Raw genomic sequence first — 18,273 nt, 5'->3', positions numbered from 1 at the left:
TCGTTACCATTTGTCCTTATCAGAGTATACAGTCATGGGAGAATTTCAATTCGTATTCGGGACCAATTTATAAATTGTAATTATTGGAGTTTGTCTGAAAGCTTAGCTCGGATCTACACTTGGTACTTTGAACGCCCTCAGGAATATACTGCCATCGAAGTAAGAAATAGAAAGCAAACCACTACCCTACTTTGTGCAGGATTGTGTCCTTTAAATTTTTTGTCGAAAAGTAATCAAGAAAAATGTTTATTGTAAAAAATTTTCCACCTTTGGATTCCATGAATTAATTGGTCTCTTTATACAGAAATTTTATAGGAACAAAGGACTCCACAATTTTTACGATTATTTTTTTTTCTGCATTTCCTTTGTTCAACCGTCAGCTTTTACAGGTTTTGCATACGCGGTTAATCCAAACGAAGACGTACGTTTGATTCCTTTTACAGATTCCTAGAACTTAGTATGCAGCGTATTTTCCCACTACGGGATAAGCGCGCCGACGCTAATGTCGTGCCGCGAATAACTCGAGTCGTTATGATTAGGGGTTTGCTACATGAAAACCACTTATGACTCACAACGCGTGTTGTATATCGCAACAGTTTACGATATCGTGGAAACGAATCATGAGTCAGAGACAATTCTCTCTTACCCCCTGTACACGTACGTACGTCATCCCCCTCCTTGTATTACGTTATTTGTCTCTAGAATTATTGTTTCCCCCGATACTCTGCTTCCACGTATTTCGTCTTAGTCTCGAAATAATACATGTACCTGCGGAGTATGATTGAAAGTCGAAGACCCTTCAGTACGATGATGGACACGATCATTACAGTTTGCTTTTAAAAACGCATGCTGTTAGAATTACGTACTCTGTAACTCTTCGTTTCGTGCATTAATATTTCTTCCAAAGGAACGGGACGTCATGCTGCGATATTAAATGCTACTACAGAGGCTTGACGGATGACATTTCTTTTTTCGAGTTATATGCAACGAACGACACAGAGCGTTCCCGGAAAAAAGAATCGTAAACCACAGACAATTTTTTTTGCTTCCCACCCACCCGACTGCTCTTTGTGCGCCACCGTGTTCCTCTTATCCGCTCTTGTTTGTCGCATTTTTCTGTGTCAATTTGCACCGGTTTTTACTCGTTCTCGCCCTCTGGGTGATCCCTTTGCTCCAAGACGCCGCAATATGTTTCAACAAATGTTTTATACTCCCAGGCATACGCGGTATTACCATAAATATGAAAATAAGCCGTATATCTCAGTTTGCGATACGAACCGATTCTCCTGCCGCTATCACTGAAGTTAAATTATGAGATCATGTTTACATATATTCATTTTTATCCGTCTTCTATCTCATTGCGTAGAACCATTTCTATTATCCTATTGCATAATCCTGACAACTACATATTTAAATGTTATATGACATAAATGGAATATCGTAATATTTGTATTATGTCTGTTGAGTTTTCTGTACTAAAATTTATTCCGCCGCTTCGTTAAAATTAATCTACCACGTACGAAATCAGGCGTTAGGAATAGGCCCTTAGCACGCAGTTAACTAGACGAATGATAGCGCGTAATTGACATCCGGATAAGAGTTACGATACAGTGAGAGCCAAAAGTTAATGTACAAAATTTGTATACGATTAAACTTGATGAATAGATTGGGCACTTTTATTTCGAACTTACTTTTGGCCTTCAGTGTACAGGAGTGTGTGACACGCGAGGCGCCTGGTAAAAATCGTTGTCGTCTTTCAGGGACAGGCGAGATCACATCGTAATTACGGAATTACATGAAATTATGCCAATTAAAGCAACTGCCACCGCAGCAAGGAGTCCCTCTCTCTCTTTCTCTCTCTCTCGTTTCTCTTGAAAATCGTTCTCCACCCCAATGGGTCGTGCTAACGATCCGTTTCGTGTCAGTATAACGAGCGATCACGATCAGAACGACTTTCGTCTTTGCAGCTTACGCGAACGAACCATCCCTGGAGATCCTGCCGATGGGAGAGACGCAAGAGAAGCCGATCGGGTTCAGTATCCTCCTGACGTGCAAACCGAAGGTCGACGACGTCAAGCTGATCAAGGACATGCAATGGCTTGATCCGCAGAATCGTGTGATCGAGTCTTTAAAGTGAGTAGATCGATCAACCAAATTTACCTCTGAACGTGATCTTTAGAATTAAGTTAATTATTTTGGAATACATCCGCTGGCTCCCCCATCGCCTGTGTATTCTCGTCTGGTATAAATGTAAAATCGAGTAATCAATTTTAGTATAGCTTCATTTGTAGTGAATAATGCGACAGAGAAGAAGCTTAGAATTTGAATCCAATCTTTCGAAGTGTCATTTATGCAATCTACTGATTAAAGAATTATTTCCTGACCTCCTTCTTATGTATTTTTGTCTTACGTTTTAGCTTTTGGAGAATTATTCAAGGTTGTTGGTAACGGTAGCTTCATTAACCAGTCCATAGTTCACGAATTCACGACTTAGATTTCTGTAGAATCCTAAAATAGATTTACTAAAAAATAATCCAACTTCATCCATTTAATATTTAAAGTAGATAAAATATTGATCAGACATCCTGTTGTCAGCTTTGACGTTGTCAGTTCTGAACTTAGTTTCATTCGTCTGCTCGAGTTGAACAAGAACGAAAATAGATCAACGGGAAACAATTTGAAAATTTCAAATGTTTTGACACATTGTTGTTTGAACGTGTTGTTGTCGTTTACTCTGTCTCTTCCTAACGGTGGAATTAAAACATTCTGACGTCGCGACGAAGATTAAGAACTTTCGCAAACGTTGATCGATGTAACAGAGGGCCGTCGATTTATTAAATCCTATAGATTCACGAAAACACGGCGGTGCAGTTTTTTTAACGTCATAATTCAGGTCGGTTGTGAAACGGGAAGGCAGAAGGAGAAAGGGAGGGGAAAATATCGCGACAGCGCAAACAAACGTTTGTCAAGCCCGGGCGAGAATATACGAGCACGGGAAGTTCACGCTTTTCGAGCTTTTTGAGACAATAACAGAGCCACTTTTAGCGGATAATTGAAACGGAAAATATATGGCCTAATGCGGGTATGGTGTAATTCGCGGTGTACAACGGAAACGATGATGTCTGGTGATAGAATTTTATAATGAAAATGTGACCATTTTTTTTCTACATCGTACATTATTATGTCTTGCAATACCATAAATCACACAACGATGAACATTTTTTCCAGCAGAATATCATCTCTTCCAGCGCTATGCATTACACCTCACCTGGCTTAATTAAATCATTCGTTTTTTTCCTCAATTTTTTTAATTTCGAGTTACACACGAATAGAGACACAAGCGACACATAGGATTAATGTAATAACTAAAAATTTTTGTCACTTCTGCACACAGACTCGTCGTCTTGCCGATCGAAAGGCGAGTATACAAAAAAAACTCCATTCTCAAGACTGTTACACGTAACCCACCCCACAGTAGATAGTAGGTATCGTGCAACCAGTCCCTCTGTTTTGCGATGGTCGTTCCCCTAAGTATACATATATACACGCATACATATATTGTACAGAGTTACTTTAGAGTTTCCGTTCTCCAAACTTAGAAGACGCCGTCTTTCTTCATTCCATCCACATTTATTTACAACACGCTTACCACTCGTACACGTTAACCATCGAACGCATCACGCGCACACACTCTACTACCATTGCCACCACCCTTGCCACTGATTTACGTCTACTACGGCCCCCTCCTGTACGGAGCTCTTAATTGCTGCAGGTCCGCCCGATTGTTCTGCGAAGCTAAGCGTTGCTCATTAAGCTGTTCGGGAAAGTTTTCCGCCTTCCGCGGCTCGAACCGACTTCCCGGTCGTACGTATTTGAACGTTTAAACCGTAGCCCAGCCTCCTTTGCCGAATTGGTACCTCGGCCACCGCCGAAGCGAGAAAATCCTAAACTAAAGCGTTTAACGATGCTCATTCCTCGTTACGGCTGTTATTCGATAGCAACAACACCGGCTACCTGAGCAATTAAATCCGTCATCGTACGTATGATAGGATCAGTGCTGAAGCTCGTAACATAATTAAGGATGTATTGGCTATACAGTCAATCCCAAAAGTTCATGTACCTTAGAAAAACGCATTTCCTATAATTAAAAAGAAATCAGACGTCGGAAGAATNAGCAATGTTCTTTCGACGTCTGATTTCTTTTTAAAAAATGCGTTTCTAAAGTGTATAAACTTTTGGGATTGACTGTATAGCCAATACATCCTTAAAGCTGATTTAAAACAAGAAGCGTTTCGGTACAGAATACCTGCTTAAAAAAAATTGATATAAATTGAAGGCCGACGACTAATTAAAGCAGAGACAGTTTGCAAGCAGTCTCTAATGCGGACAGCACTGCTTCGGATCAGGCAACCACTCATCTTGTAACTCCCACCCACTTCAGCATACTCGTTCATCATCTGTTATGTGTCTCCGATGTGTTAGCATGCGCCGCGGCGTATCGAGGTTCGATCCACGGCCGGCTAAATAATGTATCGCGGCGCTCGTCTTGCAAATATTGAACTGAGAACGCGATCAAACACAATTCAACGAGCGTTAACCTCGGTAACTGATTCGTCGGTTCGCGTGTTTGCCCGATTACGCGTATCCCGACCGATTTGCATAATTATGTCCGCTCTCGTCGCGGCATGTAATGGCCGATAAATTCACCGGGACGCGCGTGTAGCCCCGTCCCCCGGTCCGCTGAAACCGTTTCATTAATTGTACTTAACGGCTCCGTGTTCCCGATTAGCTAAGTGAGAAGAAAGGGTATTATTGCATAATCGCCGGGCTAACGCCGCTATCTCGTGCATCGCCACGTACCAAGCCGCAGCTCTACGGAAGCGTTCTCTCTACTTTTCTCTTTATTTTTTACAACCTTCTTTCTTCGGTTACCTGATTCGACTTGCCCCTTGTCGGTCCCGTCGTCGCAATTGTTCGTGCACCGTTCTCCTTTTGGTTAATTGAACTCGTGGGAAGAAGTTTTGAAGTTGAGAAATTGAGACCATGGCTGACTGTTTCGGGCTAATACTACTTACGGTCGAAGGTGACGTTGACCAATTATTGTTTTCTTACTCTTTGCCGGGAGAATGAATTTGAGAAACTTGTTTCTATTTCGTAATAAAGATATTTTCTATTTAATTAATTTTTCTAAAATTGCTACACGTTTTAATTAATAGTATAAATAAGGTTTTTGTTAGTAAATGAAATCTCCATTATTTGTAACGTGCTGTTTGCATCTGTAATGAAGAAACTTGTTTGCTAAAAAGACTTTAACAGTAGAGTAGATTAATGCAACCAAGTAACTGCGAATCGTCTCGCGTTCAACACTCCATACGATCTGCACCCGAGTTAACCGCAACAACCAACAAAGAACCGGAAACGATAAACAACTTCATTGGCTCGCGTGAGTAATACCGCAACCCGCGAGCAGGCAATCTGTTCGCAACCACGGGTTAATCGCACCTGGACCCGGCGCGCAACGACGATCGATCCCCGGACAATCAGCTGCAATTTTTTTCGTCCCCCTTTTTTTTATCCCGGAATGGGGATCGGTGATCTCGATAACCACCGACGGCGCACGTTACCTAATCGGAAAGGGTTCATTAAAGCCGGTATCTCTGCTGCTGACACGGCCCATTCGGAAATCGCATCGAAACTATTCATTACGACACGATTCAGCGCGTGTATAGTTCTCTGTATGCACTACGCGCGAGCAAAGCCCCGGGACCTTATCTCCATTTCCCCCTTGCCCCGTGCCACCAAACTCTGTCATGCGGTGTTGTTAAATTGTGTGAATTCACGTGAATGCGTCTCGTTTGTACCAGTTTCCTCGGTCCGTACACGACACGAAACGACCAAATTGCCGGTTGTCCGCCGCGTCGCGTCGGCTTAGGAACCCAGGTAGACAAGCTTCTTTCTCTCTCTCTCTCTTGTGAAGGAGGCAGAGGAGAAAGGGAGGTCTTTGGGTTGCGCTCGATCGGGGTCTTACGTCTCGAATTAAGGTCGATCGATTAGCGAACGACCCCGATCCCACGGCATCGATCCCGAATTCGACGCGTTCACTATGTGTTCACCTCCCGTATACAGCCACGCCTCGTAACGATATATTTCACCGATATCGGCTCGGTGTTTCGCGTTAGAATACGGATTAGTTGTTTTGCCAGAGATTTATGCAGCAGCGTTCCGAGGGAGATATTCCCAGAGACAAGCATTACGCTCATAGGTGCGTTTATGGTTACGTTAATTGCTCTTAGTTCGCTTTGCGTAGTACAGTAATAGAATTTGGGAAAATGAGTACGATTAGGTAGATAGTGCGTGCCCGTTAGTTTATTCGCGAAACACTGAGCCAGTCACTACTGTCCAACGAATCATCTGAACATTTCACTTATCGTCATCACCATCATCGTTAAATAGAATGTCATCGTTATTGGAATGGGTATGTAATATAAAAAATAGCAGACGTTATAACAGCGATTTTCGATTATTGCGTCTAGCACGGGCACGGGTCATACGAAGCCGCCGATGTACACCGAACTGCATCAGGATAACAGCTTGTCCTTGTTCTTCAACTCGCTGGAGGAAGAACAGGCTGGGAAGTACACCTGTAAAGCCAATTACGCGAATTCCATTTTACTCGAGAAGTCTGTAACGATCGACTCGATAGGTGAGCAATCGAAAAATCGACTCAATTTATAATATTAAACACTGCTCACGCTTAAATATTTCATTACTAAGATTGCACGCGCTTTATGAAAATTCTTTGTAATAGAGCATAAAAACTAAGTCTCTAAGTCTCTCTAAGAAAAACGATGAAAAGAGTAAACACTGTGTTTCACAGTCGCGATCACTTGGGACGATGCGCCGCTCAATCAATACCCCATACTTGGCGAGGACTTCGCTATTCAGTGCAAAGTACGCGCTAGGCCTTCGCCCGCGGTGGACTGGCTGTTCAACGGTGAATTAATTAAGACAAACGACCGCTACATCGTAGACACGTACGCTCTGAAGATTAAGAATGTTCAAGAATCCGACGACGGCGTCTACACTTGCCGTGCTTCCGTGTTGACCACCGGCGAAATGAAAGAACGATTTATTCGTGTTGAGGTACGTATTGATTACTCCACCGGATCTGTTATCAACCACGATTTTCGCTCGTACTAAGTGTAATTTATTATTAGATATAAACCGTATTATATATACATAAATTTTAACCATGAGAAAACGTGCAAAAAGTACGAAATTGTGCAAGTATAATTAGTAAACAGAACGGTAAACTTAAAATGAAACTCGGCGGGAAAGCAAATCTCCCTCCGAGTTCCGTGGATCCGTTACCCCTCGGTTTGTACACTGACCACCGTATACATACACCCTCGACTATGCCGGCTGGGGTTGCGTCAATTATTCCCGATCCCTAGCCATAATGCTGCCGCAGGTATCAGGGAACAGGTTTGCGTTTCATTTAATACAGGTCCACATACGCCCCACGGTGGAGGAGATCTCCGAGCCGGTCAACATCGTCGAGGGCGAAGGGGCGGTTATAACGTGCAAGGCTCACGGTAAACCGCTGCCAAAGATCACCTGGGTAAAGACGCTGACTCATCAGGATTTGTCGACCGCCGATGGCTTCGAGGTGAACTCGAATACGGGAGTGTTAACAATCAAGAACGTGAACAGGGAGGACGCCGGGGAGTATCAGTGCACCGCGACGAACAACGCCGGATCGGCCCGCACGAACATAATGGTGAACGTGATTGTGAAACCGAAAATCATGGAGTTGCTGAATGCAACCGTGGTACAAGGCGAGCAAGCGAGCCTCACGTGTAAGGCGTTCGGCAGACCCCCGCCCAAAGTCACTTTCAGAAAGCACACTTCCGATAAGGCGTACACGATCGGGGCGCAAATTGACGACGACAGGATTATCGTGTCGAACAAACCGAACGATAACACCGGGGAAACGATTGGAACTTTGACGATAGACGAGGTTCTCAGGAAGGACGACGGACTTTACGAGTGTATCGCCTCGAACACGGGAGGCGACGCTCGTAAAAACGGCCATTTGATGGTAGAATTCCCGCCGTCGTTCGAGTCTATGCCGAATAAAACCGTTTGGTCATGGGATCAGAAACCGGTGAACATCAGCTGCATCGCCGAGAGCATACCGAACGCTACCATACGCTGGACGTCACATGGCGATAGGAAGATCGACAACGACGAATGGATCAAGCAGATCGGCAATGGTCCGTTCTCCACGCTGACAGTCTACCCGCTGGATAGGCGATATTACACGACTTATAAGTGCATCGCGTCGAACAAGCATGGCACGCGCGATTACAGTATCGAGTTGAGGGAGGCGATGAAACCGGGCGAAGTGATGCAATCGAAGATGGAAGAAATCACAGCAACCACGATCAGGTTCAGTGTACTACCACCATCCACGGACCCCGAGTTACCCGTGCAGTTGATCGTCGTGCAGTACAAGGAGGACAGAGAGACCTGGTCGCAGGCTAGGAACAAGACGTGGTCTATCAGTAAGTTTCCTGAATCGGCAAACATTTCTCGAAGCTGATTTCTTGCGTCGAAGATTTTATTTGATGTTTATTGTGTTAAATGCAGATTTCAATCATGTAGGAAAATAATTTTATTTCGTCTTCAGATTCCGCGTACTGGCTGGAAAATCTGAAACCTCAGACGGCGTACGAATTCCGATTCGCGGCCATGAATAAGGTCGGCATGGGCAACTGGGGCGCCAATTATCGGGAGGTCACGCCTGGAAGAACGCAGCCGAACGAGCCGAAGATATTAATGTCACCGACTACGGACGAGTATGATGTCTCGATGTACAACAATCAATACGAATTGTCTTGGTTGGCGCCGGCGGACAACGGTGAGCCGATCGACATGTACCAGATCAAGTACTGTCAAATAAAACGCGTTTCGGGCAACTGGGAGGTCCTTGAGGATACTTGTCGAACGGTCGACGTGAAGACTCAGGCAAGGTTGAGGCACTGGCTGAAGAACCTAATCTCGGACACGTTCTACAAAGTGGAGCTGAGGGCGCACAACGCGATGGGTTTCAGTAAGCCGGGCTCTGCGAAGTTTAAGACGGCCAGGGGTAAGTTCTCTCCAATTCTTTTTCTCACGTCTCTTTTCTCTTCCATCTATTTTTATTTTATTTCTCTTACACATTTTTATGACCGTACTCCTCGAAACGTGTACGTTTCGTTCGCCGTTTCTTCATCTCACGACGTTTTTTCGTCGGTCATTCGATTAGTGCCCTTTTTAACAAGTCGTAATTTCTCTTTGAAATTATTACATTATATTTATATGTGCACGAGGCTATTGCACCGATTGATATGTCCGTTCTCTATTTTTTTTTCTTTTTTTTTCAACCCGACAAGAGAGACCGTTTCTAACTATTACTTCGCCTCTGTTTTTTTGTTTACTCAAGGAGGAGGGAAAAGGGTCATTGAGGTATATCGACGCGTCTTATTCGCGTCTCGCGATTTTTTCTGATACTGAGAGATGTTTGTGCGTAGAAACTTTTTTTAATCGAAAGTGGATAAAGGAGTCCTCAGTCCCCTTGACCCTTGTAGAAAAGCGACTTTTAGATGAATTGAACTCGGTAGCCGTACGATGTTACTGGCATCTTAGGTATATGTATTATCATTAGATATTCTCCCTCCCCCCATTCTAACAAAACATGTTCAAGACACAACAAACGATCCTTCTACAAGTCACTTTTTGTCATTATTAGAATCTACGGGCCAGAATGTGGACTACAATGTAGATACTTCCGCTGGAGGTACTCGCAAGCTCGCCGTGACCGCCATTGCCACAGCAATAATCCTATTCGTAGCAGTTTAAAACACACAAAAAAAAAAATGCAAATAAAAACGAAAAATTCATCGTCAGGAACGGTCGCTGTTCACGCTCTGATCTTTCCGTTTCTATGTACGTAGTTGTACGCGGTTCAGAAAGTGGTATCATGCGAATTACGAGAAAGTACTATACATATATGTTAACACACATGTACCACGCGTGAAGAGTACAACCCCAGGGACACAGAAACACGATGGGCAGAAAGAGAAAAGCGTAAAAATATGAACGGGACACTATAAGTTTTCCTGTTCGCCGAGTTTACACTTCTATAAAAAAAAAAAAAAATGAAAATCAACTTACAAGCGGGCGATGGGTTTTCATGTTTCGAGCGTGTAATGTTCACAAAAATCGACGAGCACTCAAATCGTTCACCAACACTGTACACACACTACACACACTTGCATTTACCATCGTGCATACACATTTGAGTGACGATTACTTTAAACCGCGTCACTTTAAACCGGTGCACAACATTTCGTGATAGGAACGTTTTTTAGGAAATAAGCGAGAGGATTCGATAGGAAAGAGAAGAGACCGCGATTTGCAATGATTCCCGCGGACTACGTTCAGTCCAGTTTTTTAGGGAATGTAGTGGGACGTTTTTGCAGTTCACGCTATGGCTTGGTGATTCTCTTTTAAGAATTCGCATTTGATAGATGATTGATGTACGACGAATGATTTTTACATTAGCCAGCGGTATCACTAGTGAAGCAACGAATTTCTAAAATATGAGTCGTGTTCAATGATAGTAGTTGACTGAAAACTTAGAATGGTCGAATTAGAGTGTTTCCAGTTCGAGGAGTTGTTCATCGATACGCGTCTTTCGTTTCCATTGATGCATCCGATGCATTTGCGCCTCGAATCTGTTTTCGCGTGAAAAATTTCACAGGCTATTAAATCGCGAAAAGTGTACTATTGAAACACGCAAAAGTATTATTGAGAAGAGGAAACGAAGGAGTAAAATTGGATGGTTATCCCGCGTTATATTAATTATATTTAAATAACGTAGCTAGCGAATTGGTCAGGAATATTTCCTTGTTTCTCGCCAGTTAGCAGAGTACAGATATTTTTGGATGGTCATTTTTTCGCAATTTTTGCGGCCTGATTTGCAACGAATAAAACCGTAATAACGAAACAGACAACAACGAATAACATTTTAGAAGAGGAGATTCTCTTGTCGTGTGCAACTCATTACCATCTCTTTGAAAGAACATACACGAACACACACACACATACACAAACGTCCGTCGAAGGAAATTCCGATCGTATGCGTCAGGAGTCGTCCGTGAAAAATCCGTTTTCGTCCGAGCTGAACCACCACCGTTCCGCATAGCCCGTGTGCGGCTACGCTTTTTCTACTCGTCGTTTTTTCATAACCAATTTTTCATTCATCCCGTGGTGAATAATTAGTCACGCGAATTACACGTTTAGAGCCAAAGAAGATGTGCACTTGCAGCTACTTAAAACACAATTCTTGAAAAGACTCGCGAGAACACGTAACCAAACGATGATCAATTTATCGATGATCACGATATTATACGAATGATCCGCGAGGAGAAACGAACAAAAAAAGAGTTAATGAACAAACGAGACCCGAGAGCATCCGCACGAAACGGGAAAAGCACCTGTTCTTAACCAATTACATAATACTTTTCGCCTTGAGAAATTAGTTTTATTAGCTGGGTATCATTTTCAGCTGAATGCATACACGATTTTTTCTCTCCTCTTGTGTATGATTAATAACGTTTTGTTTGAATTATTTTCATTGTTTCTCTCTGGGAAAATTTTGATTAACTATTTTGCCGAATCATCGGATTTAGTCCTGCTTGATTAGCTCTTGGACCATACGTGTTTAGTGCGCATGATGTGTGTTATGATTACTATTATTATTATTAATAATAATATTATTATTATCGTTACTTTAACCATTGCTATTAGCGTTACAACATTTATTATTATTATTATTATTATTATTACTATCATTATTATTAGTATTATTATTATATTATTCACTGCGTACATAGCTGCTATAATTTACTATAAATTAATACTATTATCACTATATGGTATTATTAATAACACTTAGTTTAATCGATTACGCCTATTTGTATACCGTTGTTCATCGTCATTACCAGTAGTATTACCGTCATCGTCATGAAGTCATGATTAACGAACGTCGTCACGATCGTATTCGATCAATTGTATTTCGGTTCGAGCAAGAAGCTTGACACGACGAATATGCAAAACGAGAAAGGGAAAAAAGCGAAGGAAGAAAAAGTGGTGCTCCGTAGGAGACACACACCAGGGTATCGAGGTACGCGGAAGACTGTCGCGTCTGAAATACAAATGGCCCCTTACTGCCCAATGAGGGTATCGATCGCGTGTCATCGTTCAACGCGAACGCGACAAGGTCGTCGAACCTCGATTCCTGAACGCTCACTTGCCTGAGTTCTTAGATGCTAAGGCGAGGTCCCACAAGGCGAACGGTTTCCGTTTTTCATCCGTCATTTCGAATTCCGGAAAGGACCAGATTTCGATCCTTCTACACGTAGAACTTACGTGGCTAAGCTTACGAACAGTACAATTTATCGCCAAGTAGTACCTCGCTGTTAGATGTTAGACGATCGCATGGCATGCGCTTGTGTCGTTTCAGATATAAATACATCTATTTTTTCTATTTGATTTTTCTTATCTAATTTTGTTGATTCTTTTACTCTTTATTTTCACCGGTTCTGTTCGTTTCGTTTAAGTTAGTGCCGTTCGCCTGTGTTTTTCGTTGGCGACACTCTCATTCCGAACACACCACGTACCTTCTTGTACTATCGTATCGAGGGATTCCACGCGATCAGCAATTGTGTATGTAAAACGCATACGAGTGTGCTTAGGTGTAAGTAAGGTGAATTGTAAGGCCGGGGTTCGGTGAACGCTCGAAAAGCGACATGCGTGTCATTTGTTGGCCAACCGAGTGAATCTCCAATGCACAATTTCTTTTATTCTTGGAACGATTAAATGATGAATCTTATTGATTCAACGCACAACATTCAAAGGAGTCTCTATATAGAATCTCCTTTTTTTATATCCGAATAATTATTATGATTATACAAAACGAATCCGACAAGTAATAGTATCTTAAGTTTTAACAGCTTGTATGTATGCGCATGTGTCACATTTTGACAGGCGAATACGGGGAAGCTGTTCAAAATTTCCATGCATCTTCAAGTAACGCGATTGGTATTTTCTCCAGTGAGAATTCTTAGATGGAGTACCAACGAGATACGTGACTTCGCGCGTTGTTTCTGAATCCATTGAGGATGATAACGAGCACACCGTATTGGGATCTGTCTGCGTTTCTATGAATAGAGTATGTGCTCGCGCATTGCTATAAAGAACATCTAGAAGTGAATGAATGAATGTCGCGTGTCGAGCGTTCGTCTGAACTTCACGCGTTTAGATTCATGTAAACGAATCGTGCGCGGCTATATATTTTACGCGCACCCGGCTCGAGGGATGAAGACGCGCGAGTGAGTGGTATATGCTCGACCGTCGTGTTTTCTTTTATTTTTTTTTTCTTGTTTATGATCGATGAATCCGAGCTGGCTTGAGAATCTCGAGTGCCGGGACGAACATTATATAGAGTGTACATTATTTTGTATTATATGCGAGTGAATGGATGAAGAGTCTAAGCGAATCGAAACGGTCGTAAGAAGAAACACTGTGGTTCCGAGGAGAAGCAGACCTTTCATTTATTATTTTGCCAAATTGATACCCTGAAATAAATGTTCATAAGAATAAACGAAAAGGAAAATTACTAAAATTTCCTGATGAACGGATGAACCTTCGATCGGATAATAATAATAATAACAATAATAATACTGAAACTAAATTTTTCCCTCTATCCTCACCACTATTCCCGAATTACGTATCTCATCTCCTATCTCTACAATCAACGGATAATTTCTAATTCTCTACAATTGTCAAAATGTGATTCTTCGGTTTTTCATTAGTTTTATATTGCGGAATTATTCAATAGGACACTGCTTCAAACTGCATTCAGATACGGTTGTAAAATCCGAATGTCGCGCTACGCCAGCAAATTCCGAGCACAGCTTATTCGACTCCAGGTACTGCTCCTGAAACCCAGAGTGAAGAAACAGTAGTTAATGAACTGCCGATCCCACTCCGCCCCGGTCCTCGAGGAGACCTCTCCTATCCCGGAACCACGGGAAAGGGTGTCGATTAGCTCGCGATTCTGCCGCCTCGAGTTTTAGCCGTCGCGACTGTCTCCAGCCGTTCTGGAAGCGCGAGCAGCGGAGTTTCCGGTGACGCAAGAGGCAGGCATGTACAGTCGTATGCGTCGACTGAATTCGTGTTCGGAAGACAGTGTTTTCTTCGCTCGAGGCTGCCTTTGAGCAGAGAGATCGCGGCGAAAAGCATGCTCGTCGACGCGTGAAACGCTTCGCGCCGACGAGACAATGGAGCCACGGCAGTGAAAGAGAGGGTAGGAGGAATCGAGAGGAAACGAGCGGGAAAATCGTTTTCTGCGTTTCGAGTCCCAGCCGAAAATCCCTTGTCTTTTCCGGCGAATCGATATATGAGGCTCGTTGAACGAGTGCCAAACTGGAGTGAGCGAGGGAGACGGGAAGTAGAGAAGGACGGTTCTCTTAATTTGTAGCACGACGGAACGTCCGCGAGGCTCCATTAGAATGGGATTCGATTCAACCGTGTCCTAATGTAATTTTGTCGAAGTTAAATCGCTTTGCAGAGACGGACACGGCGAAGAGAGACAGAGAGGGAAAGTGGAAACAGTCGAGATTGGTTCGTGAGTGGAGAGGAGAACTCCCTTTTTCCCAGTGTGTTCGCGAAACGTTTCACGAGAATTGCGCTCCAGATCGTCCCAGAAAAACGGCTAGACCGATGGAATAACGGACTTCATTGCCCGAGGGATAGGCAAAGCGCGAACCCGATCGAGCAAAATTTCTTCTTCGCGAATTCATGCACCCGGCTAAATTCGCGTATAAATCGGTACGCCCGAAGGACCCGTGGCTATGTAAACTGCACCGTGGAAAATAATTCTCGAGCTTGATCGGTTTCCGGAAATAAAACACCGTGCGAGAAATTACTTCAACGGGTCCTATCCCAGTTGTTCGCGTTCCTTTGATCCGGCCGATTAAACGATTCACGACCGAGATTAATTCGTTTGTATACACGGGTTTCGTACACGGTGGGGGAGAGAAGCTCGCAGGAGACAATGTTTATTCAACTTCGCTCGCGTCAAACGGCTGCCTTGACTCGGCTCGGTTTGGTCTGTTCCTCGCCTGAGGCATGTCGGGCCAAGGCAACGTGTAACAGAATGGAAGGCAGATTTCGGGATTAATCGGTGGAACTTGGCCATATAATAGCTCGACGGTAACGCAATTAAAACTCAAGAGTCGCGCACTGCCCCCGTGGCTAGAACTTATAATAGATAAGAAACCTGAAACTCTCTGTATTCTGTGTACTCTCCCTCATCCGGTCCACTTCGCCCCGATTTGGTCGGTCCCGTGCCCTTTCTCTCCGACTCTCGAGCTTTCGCAATTTTGCAACTTAGAGTGAGCCGCGAAACTGCTTCGGTCGGGAAGATCGGGAACCGGCGACCGACGAGATAATTTCAACGAGAGAATGCAAATGGGGCTTTCTGGTGAGAAGTGAGGCGGCGGGCCTCTGTTACCACTCCCGCTTTCGAACGAAGAAACTACAGCGTCTAGTGGGGAAAGTGTTGGCACAAAGAGCTGTTACCGCTGTGAAATTGTTTATGAATTCGCACGGAATTGTTGGACACGGAGCGAGGATGCTTTGTTCCCCGAGCATCTGCCGGCACGAACATTCTCCAACGGGCGTAAGAAATGTCGAATATTGCCTGAGGATGAAGTTCTAGGTGCAAGAAGTATTTGGCGGGTACAGAGTTGCAATATCACAGTTATGTAAAGTCAGCGTATATCATTTTAGAAGATCCATACATCTGTTGAAGCCATGAACGCCTCTTAAAATTCTCGACAATATATTTGAAACTAGTATTAAACTTTGATTTCATGTAGTAGCTTTATCCCATTTTTCTGTTCATACTGTGCTTCAGCATTCTTCTCTAAATTATTCCTACCGAGAACGGATATCTCGTCTTTAAGATTATATCCTGTATCAGAAATTCAGTCTTTCTAGAATTAAAAATTTTCCAAGGCACGAACGGCCACTTCTTCGTTAAACTCGAAAGTGGAGTAGCGTCTCTAATTATAATGCCGCGGTGCCAATACTTTCGCGTTCAGCGAGGCTTAAGTCTCGTTCGGGGAACTCTCCGTGCTCCGAAACAGAGGCCTCGTTATAAATAGGCGACGCGCACGGTTCCAAACGAAGATGTACCGACAGAAACAGCGCGAAGAAGAAGAGATGGGAAAGAGAGGAGCTGAAGAGAGCTAGGCGCTCTCGCGATATGAACTGCAGCGTGCAATGTCGAGAGCCGTGAATCTATTTTCGAGGGCGGCACATGGCATACTCCGGCCGTATGCGCATCGCGAAACTCGTGATAACGCAATCGTGACTTAAGTGCTGGACAAGTATAGCGCTTTCCTGGAATGCGTCGCTCTCTCTGTTACTCGCACGCCGTTATTAAAACACTTTGAATCACCGACTTCCTCTCTCCCTCTGTCGCTCGCTCACCCGATCCGTCGGCTGTGATTAGAATCCCATCGAAGACTGGAAATTCGTAGGAAACTATATTTTCACTCGCTGAGTTTCGAGCACGGTTAATGGACGCGCAGAGCCCTGCTTCATTGTCTGTGGAAATTACGGTTCGCTTCATATATTGTCTCTCTCTTTCTCTCTCTTTGAAAATGGAGAACGGTGCGAAACGTATGGTTGAAAGCGAAATAAAAATATCGAGTATTAAAATGGACTAAAATCGAGGAGATTTCTGTTCTCGGTAATTTCTGGCTCGCGGAATTGTTCCTTGTGAAACGGAATTCGTTACACTTCAGCTCCATTTTCCCAGTCACGATCCATTTTTCCTTTTCCCAATTCATTCCTCTCTTGTTACTCGGTCCCATCGGCGACGTTACATCTTCCCTCCCGACTCTATTTCGTATCGGATATTTTTTTAAAAGCCCGTACGAGATCGACTACGTAATGATAATAATCGAGCCACGACCCCGTCGATCGCAGCACTCGATTTCTTTTTACCTCCACCGCCCATCTCCTTTTCTCCGTGTAATAGCAACTTGCAATGATCGCCGCGGACGTTTATTGAAACGTCTCTCATTTTCTCGGATCACGATACGTCGACGCAGCTTCAAAGCTGTCGGTTATATGGTGTGCCGACCGTATCGAGGAAAGGAGAAGTGTTGAATGAGATGTGTGCGACTGTCTTTGGAATGGAAGGTGCAGACTTCAATCAGTGTTACGTCAACAGTGAAATTGAGAATCGATTTGACTTGTTTCACTATTACATAGCTTCCGGTTTAATTCTGACACGAATGTTTCAATGAAAATTGTTCAGACCTCACTGTTTGACTTCTGTACCCTCGAAATGGCACTGTGTTTCTCTCTTCGAAAGGGGAAAACTGGAATGGTCTCGCGTCTTGAAAAACTCGTAAGGTATTTCACATGTGTAATTCCCAACGAATATACATATTAACCGTGATCTGTATACAATATACATGTATATATACAAACGTATATACATATAAATATTATATATATAAATTTACGAATGGAGTTTAGAGGCAGGTAACGTTCACACACATACATAGGTACACACGTGCAAGAATTATGTGCTAGCCTAGTGCCTAACATACATACATATTATTATAATATATATTATACATTCGTATTTATGGCAGCGGAGAAACGTTTATTGTTTTTCCTGTGGAGAACACATATTGTAAATATGAGTATGGAAATATATATGTGAGTGTTTAAGGAATATCATGCAAGATGAATCTGCCAAGAAAGAAGCCGTCGTCAAATTGTTCTCATCTCATCTCGTATCGTATAAATATGGCTGGTTATTCTTCTGACTTAACCCTTCGGCGTTCCAATTGAAAATAACGAGGCTCCGTTTGATGAGATTAGACCGAACCAATCTGCCTATGTATCCAAGAAAGAACGATGACAAAAGGAATAATTGATATGGGTGGAAGATACTCGAAGAAAATAGAGAAGTCGTCTGATCAGTGAAGTCGCTTCAGTCCCCTAGCGAAACCGGAGACGCGATTTTTTAATGAGCTCTTCACAAATTGTGCATCAAATCGTAAGTCTCCGCGAAGTTCCATTTTTAGCGACTAATTGGACTCAGCGCACGGAGCATCCAGATTATTTTCCATTCGA

The 18,273-nt window shown here is 43.3% G+C and overlaps 1 protein-coding gene across 5 annotated transcripts in view; it reads left to right on the top strand.

The window, feature by feature from the left end:
* The window catches only part of Fas2 (neural cell adhesion molecule fasciclin 2), a 102,874-nt gene that overhangs the window by 76,160 nt on the left and 8,441 nt on the right, over nucleotides 1-18,273 (top strand). For 3 of the 5 annotated variants that reach the window (XM_018023654.2, XM_026813075.1, XM_026813078.1), the window contains exons 2-7: nucleotides 1,968-2,133; nucleotides 3,395-3,418; nucleotides 6,534-6,703; nucleotides 6,878-7,143; nucleotides 7,508-8,567; nucleotides 8,693-9,151. In XM_018023654.2, the coding sequence (XP_017879143.1) occupies nucleotides 1,968-2,133; nucleotides 3,395-3,418; nucleotides 6,534-6,703; nucleotides 6,878-7,143; nucleotides 7,508-8,567; nucleotides 8,693-9,151 (2,145 nt within the window). Of the gene's footprint in view, nucleotides 1-1,967; nucleotides 2,134-3,394; nucleotides 3,419-6,533; nucleotides 6,704-6,877; nucleotides 7,144-7,507; nucleotides 8,568-8,692; nucleotides 9,152-9,793; nucleotides 17,870-18,273 lie in introns of those variants that run through there. The other 2 variants (XM_026813079.1, XM_026813076.1) reach the window with 2 other exon arrangements.

This window comes from Ceratina calcarata, unplaced genomic scaffold (assembly GCF_001652005.2).
Source record: "Ceratina calcarata isolate Rehan_Ccalc_2016 unplaced genomic scaffold, ASM165200v1 scaffold309.2, whole genome shotgun sequence".
Lineage (NCBI taxonomy): Eukaryota > Metazoa > Arthropoda > Insecta > Hymenoptera > Apidae > Ceratina > Ceratina calcarata.
This window is presented reverse-complemented; position numbering and strand designations above follow the sequence as displayed.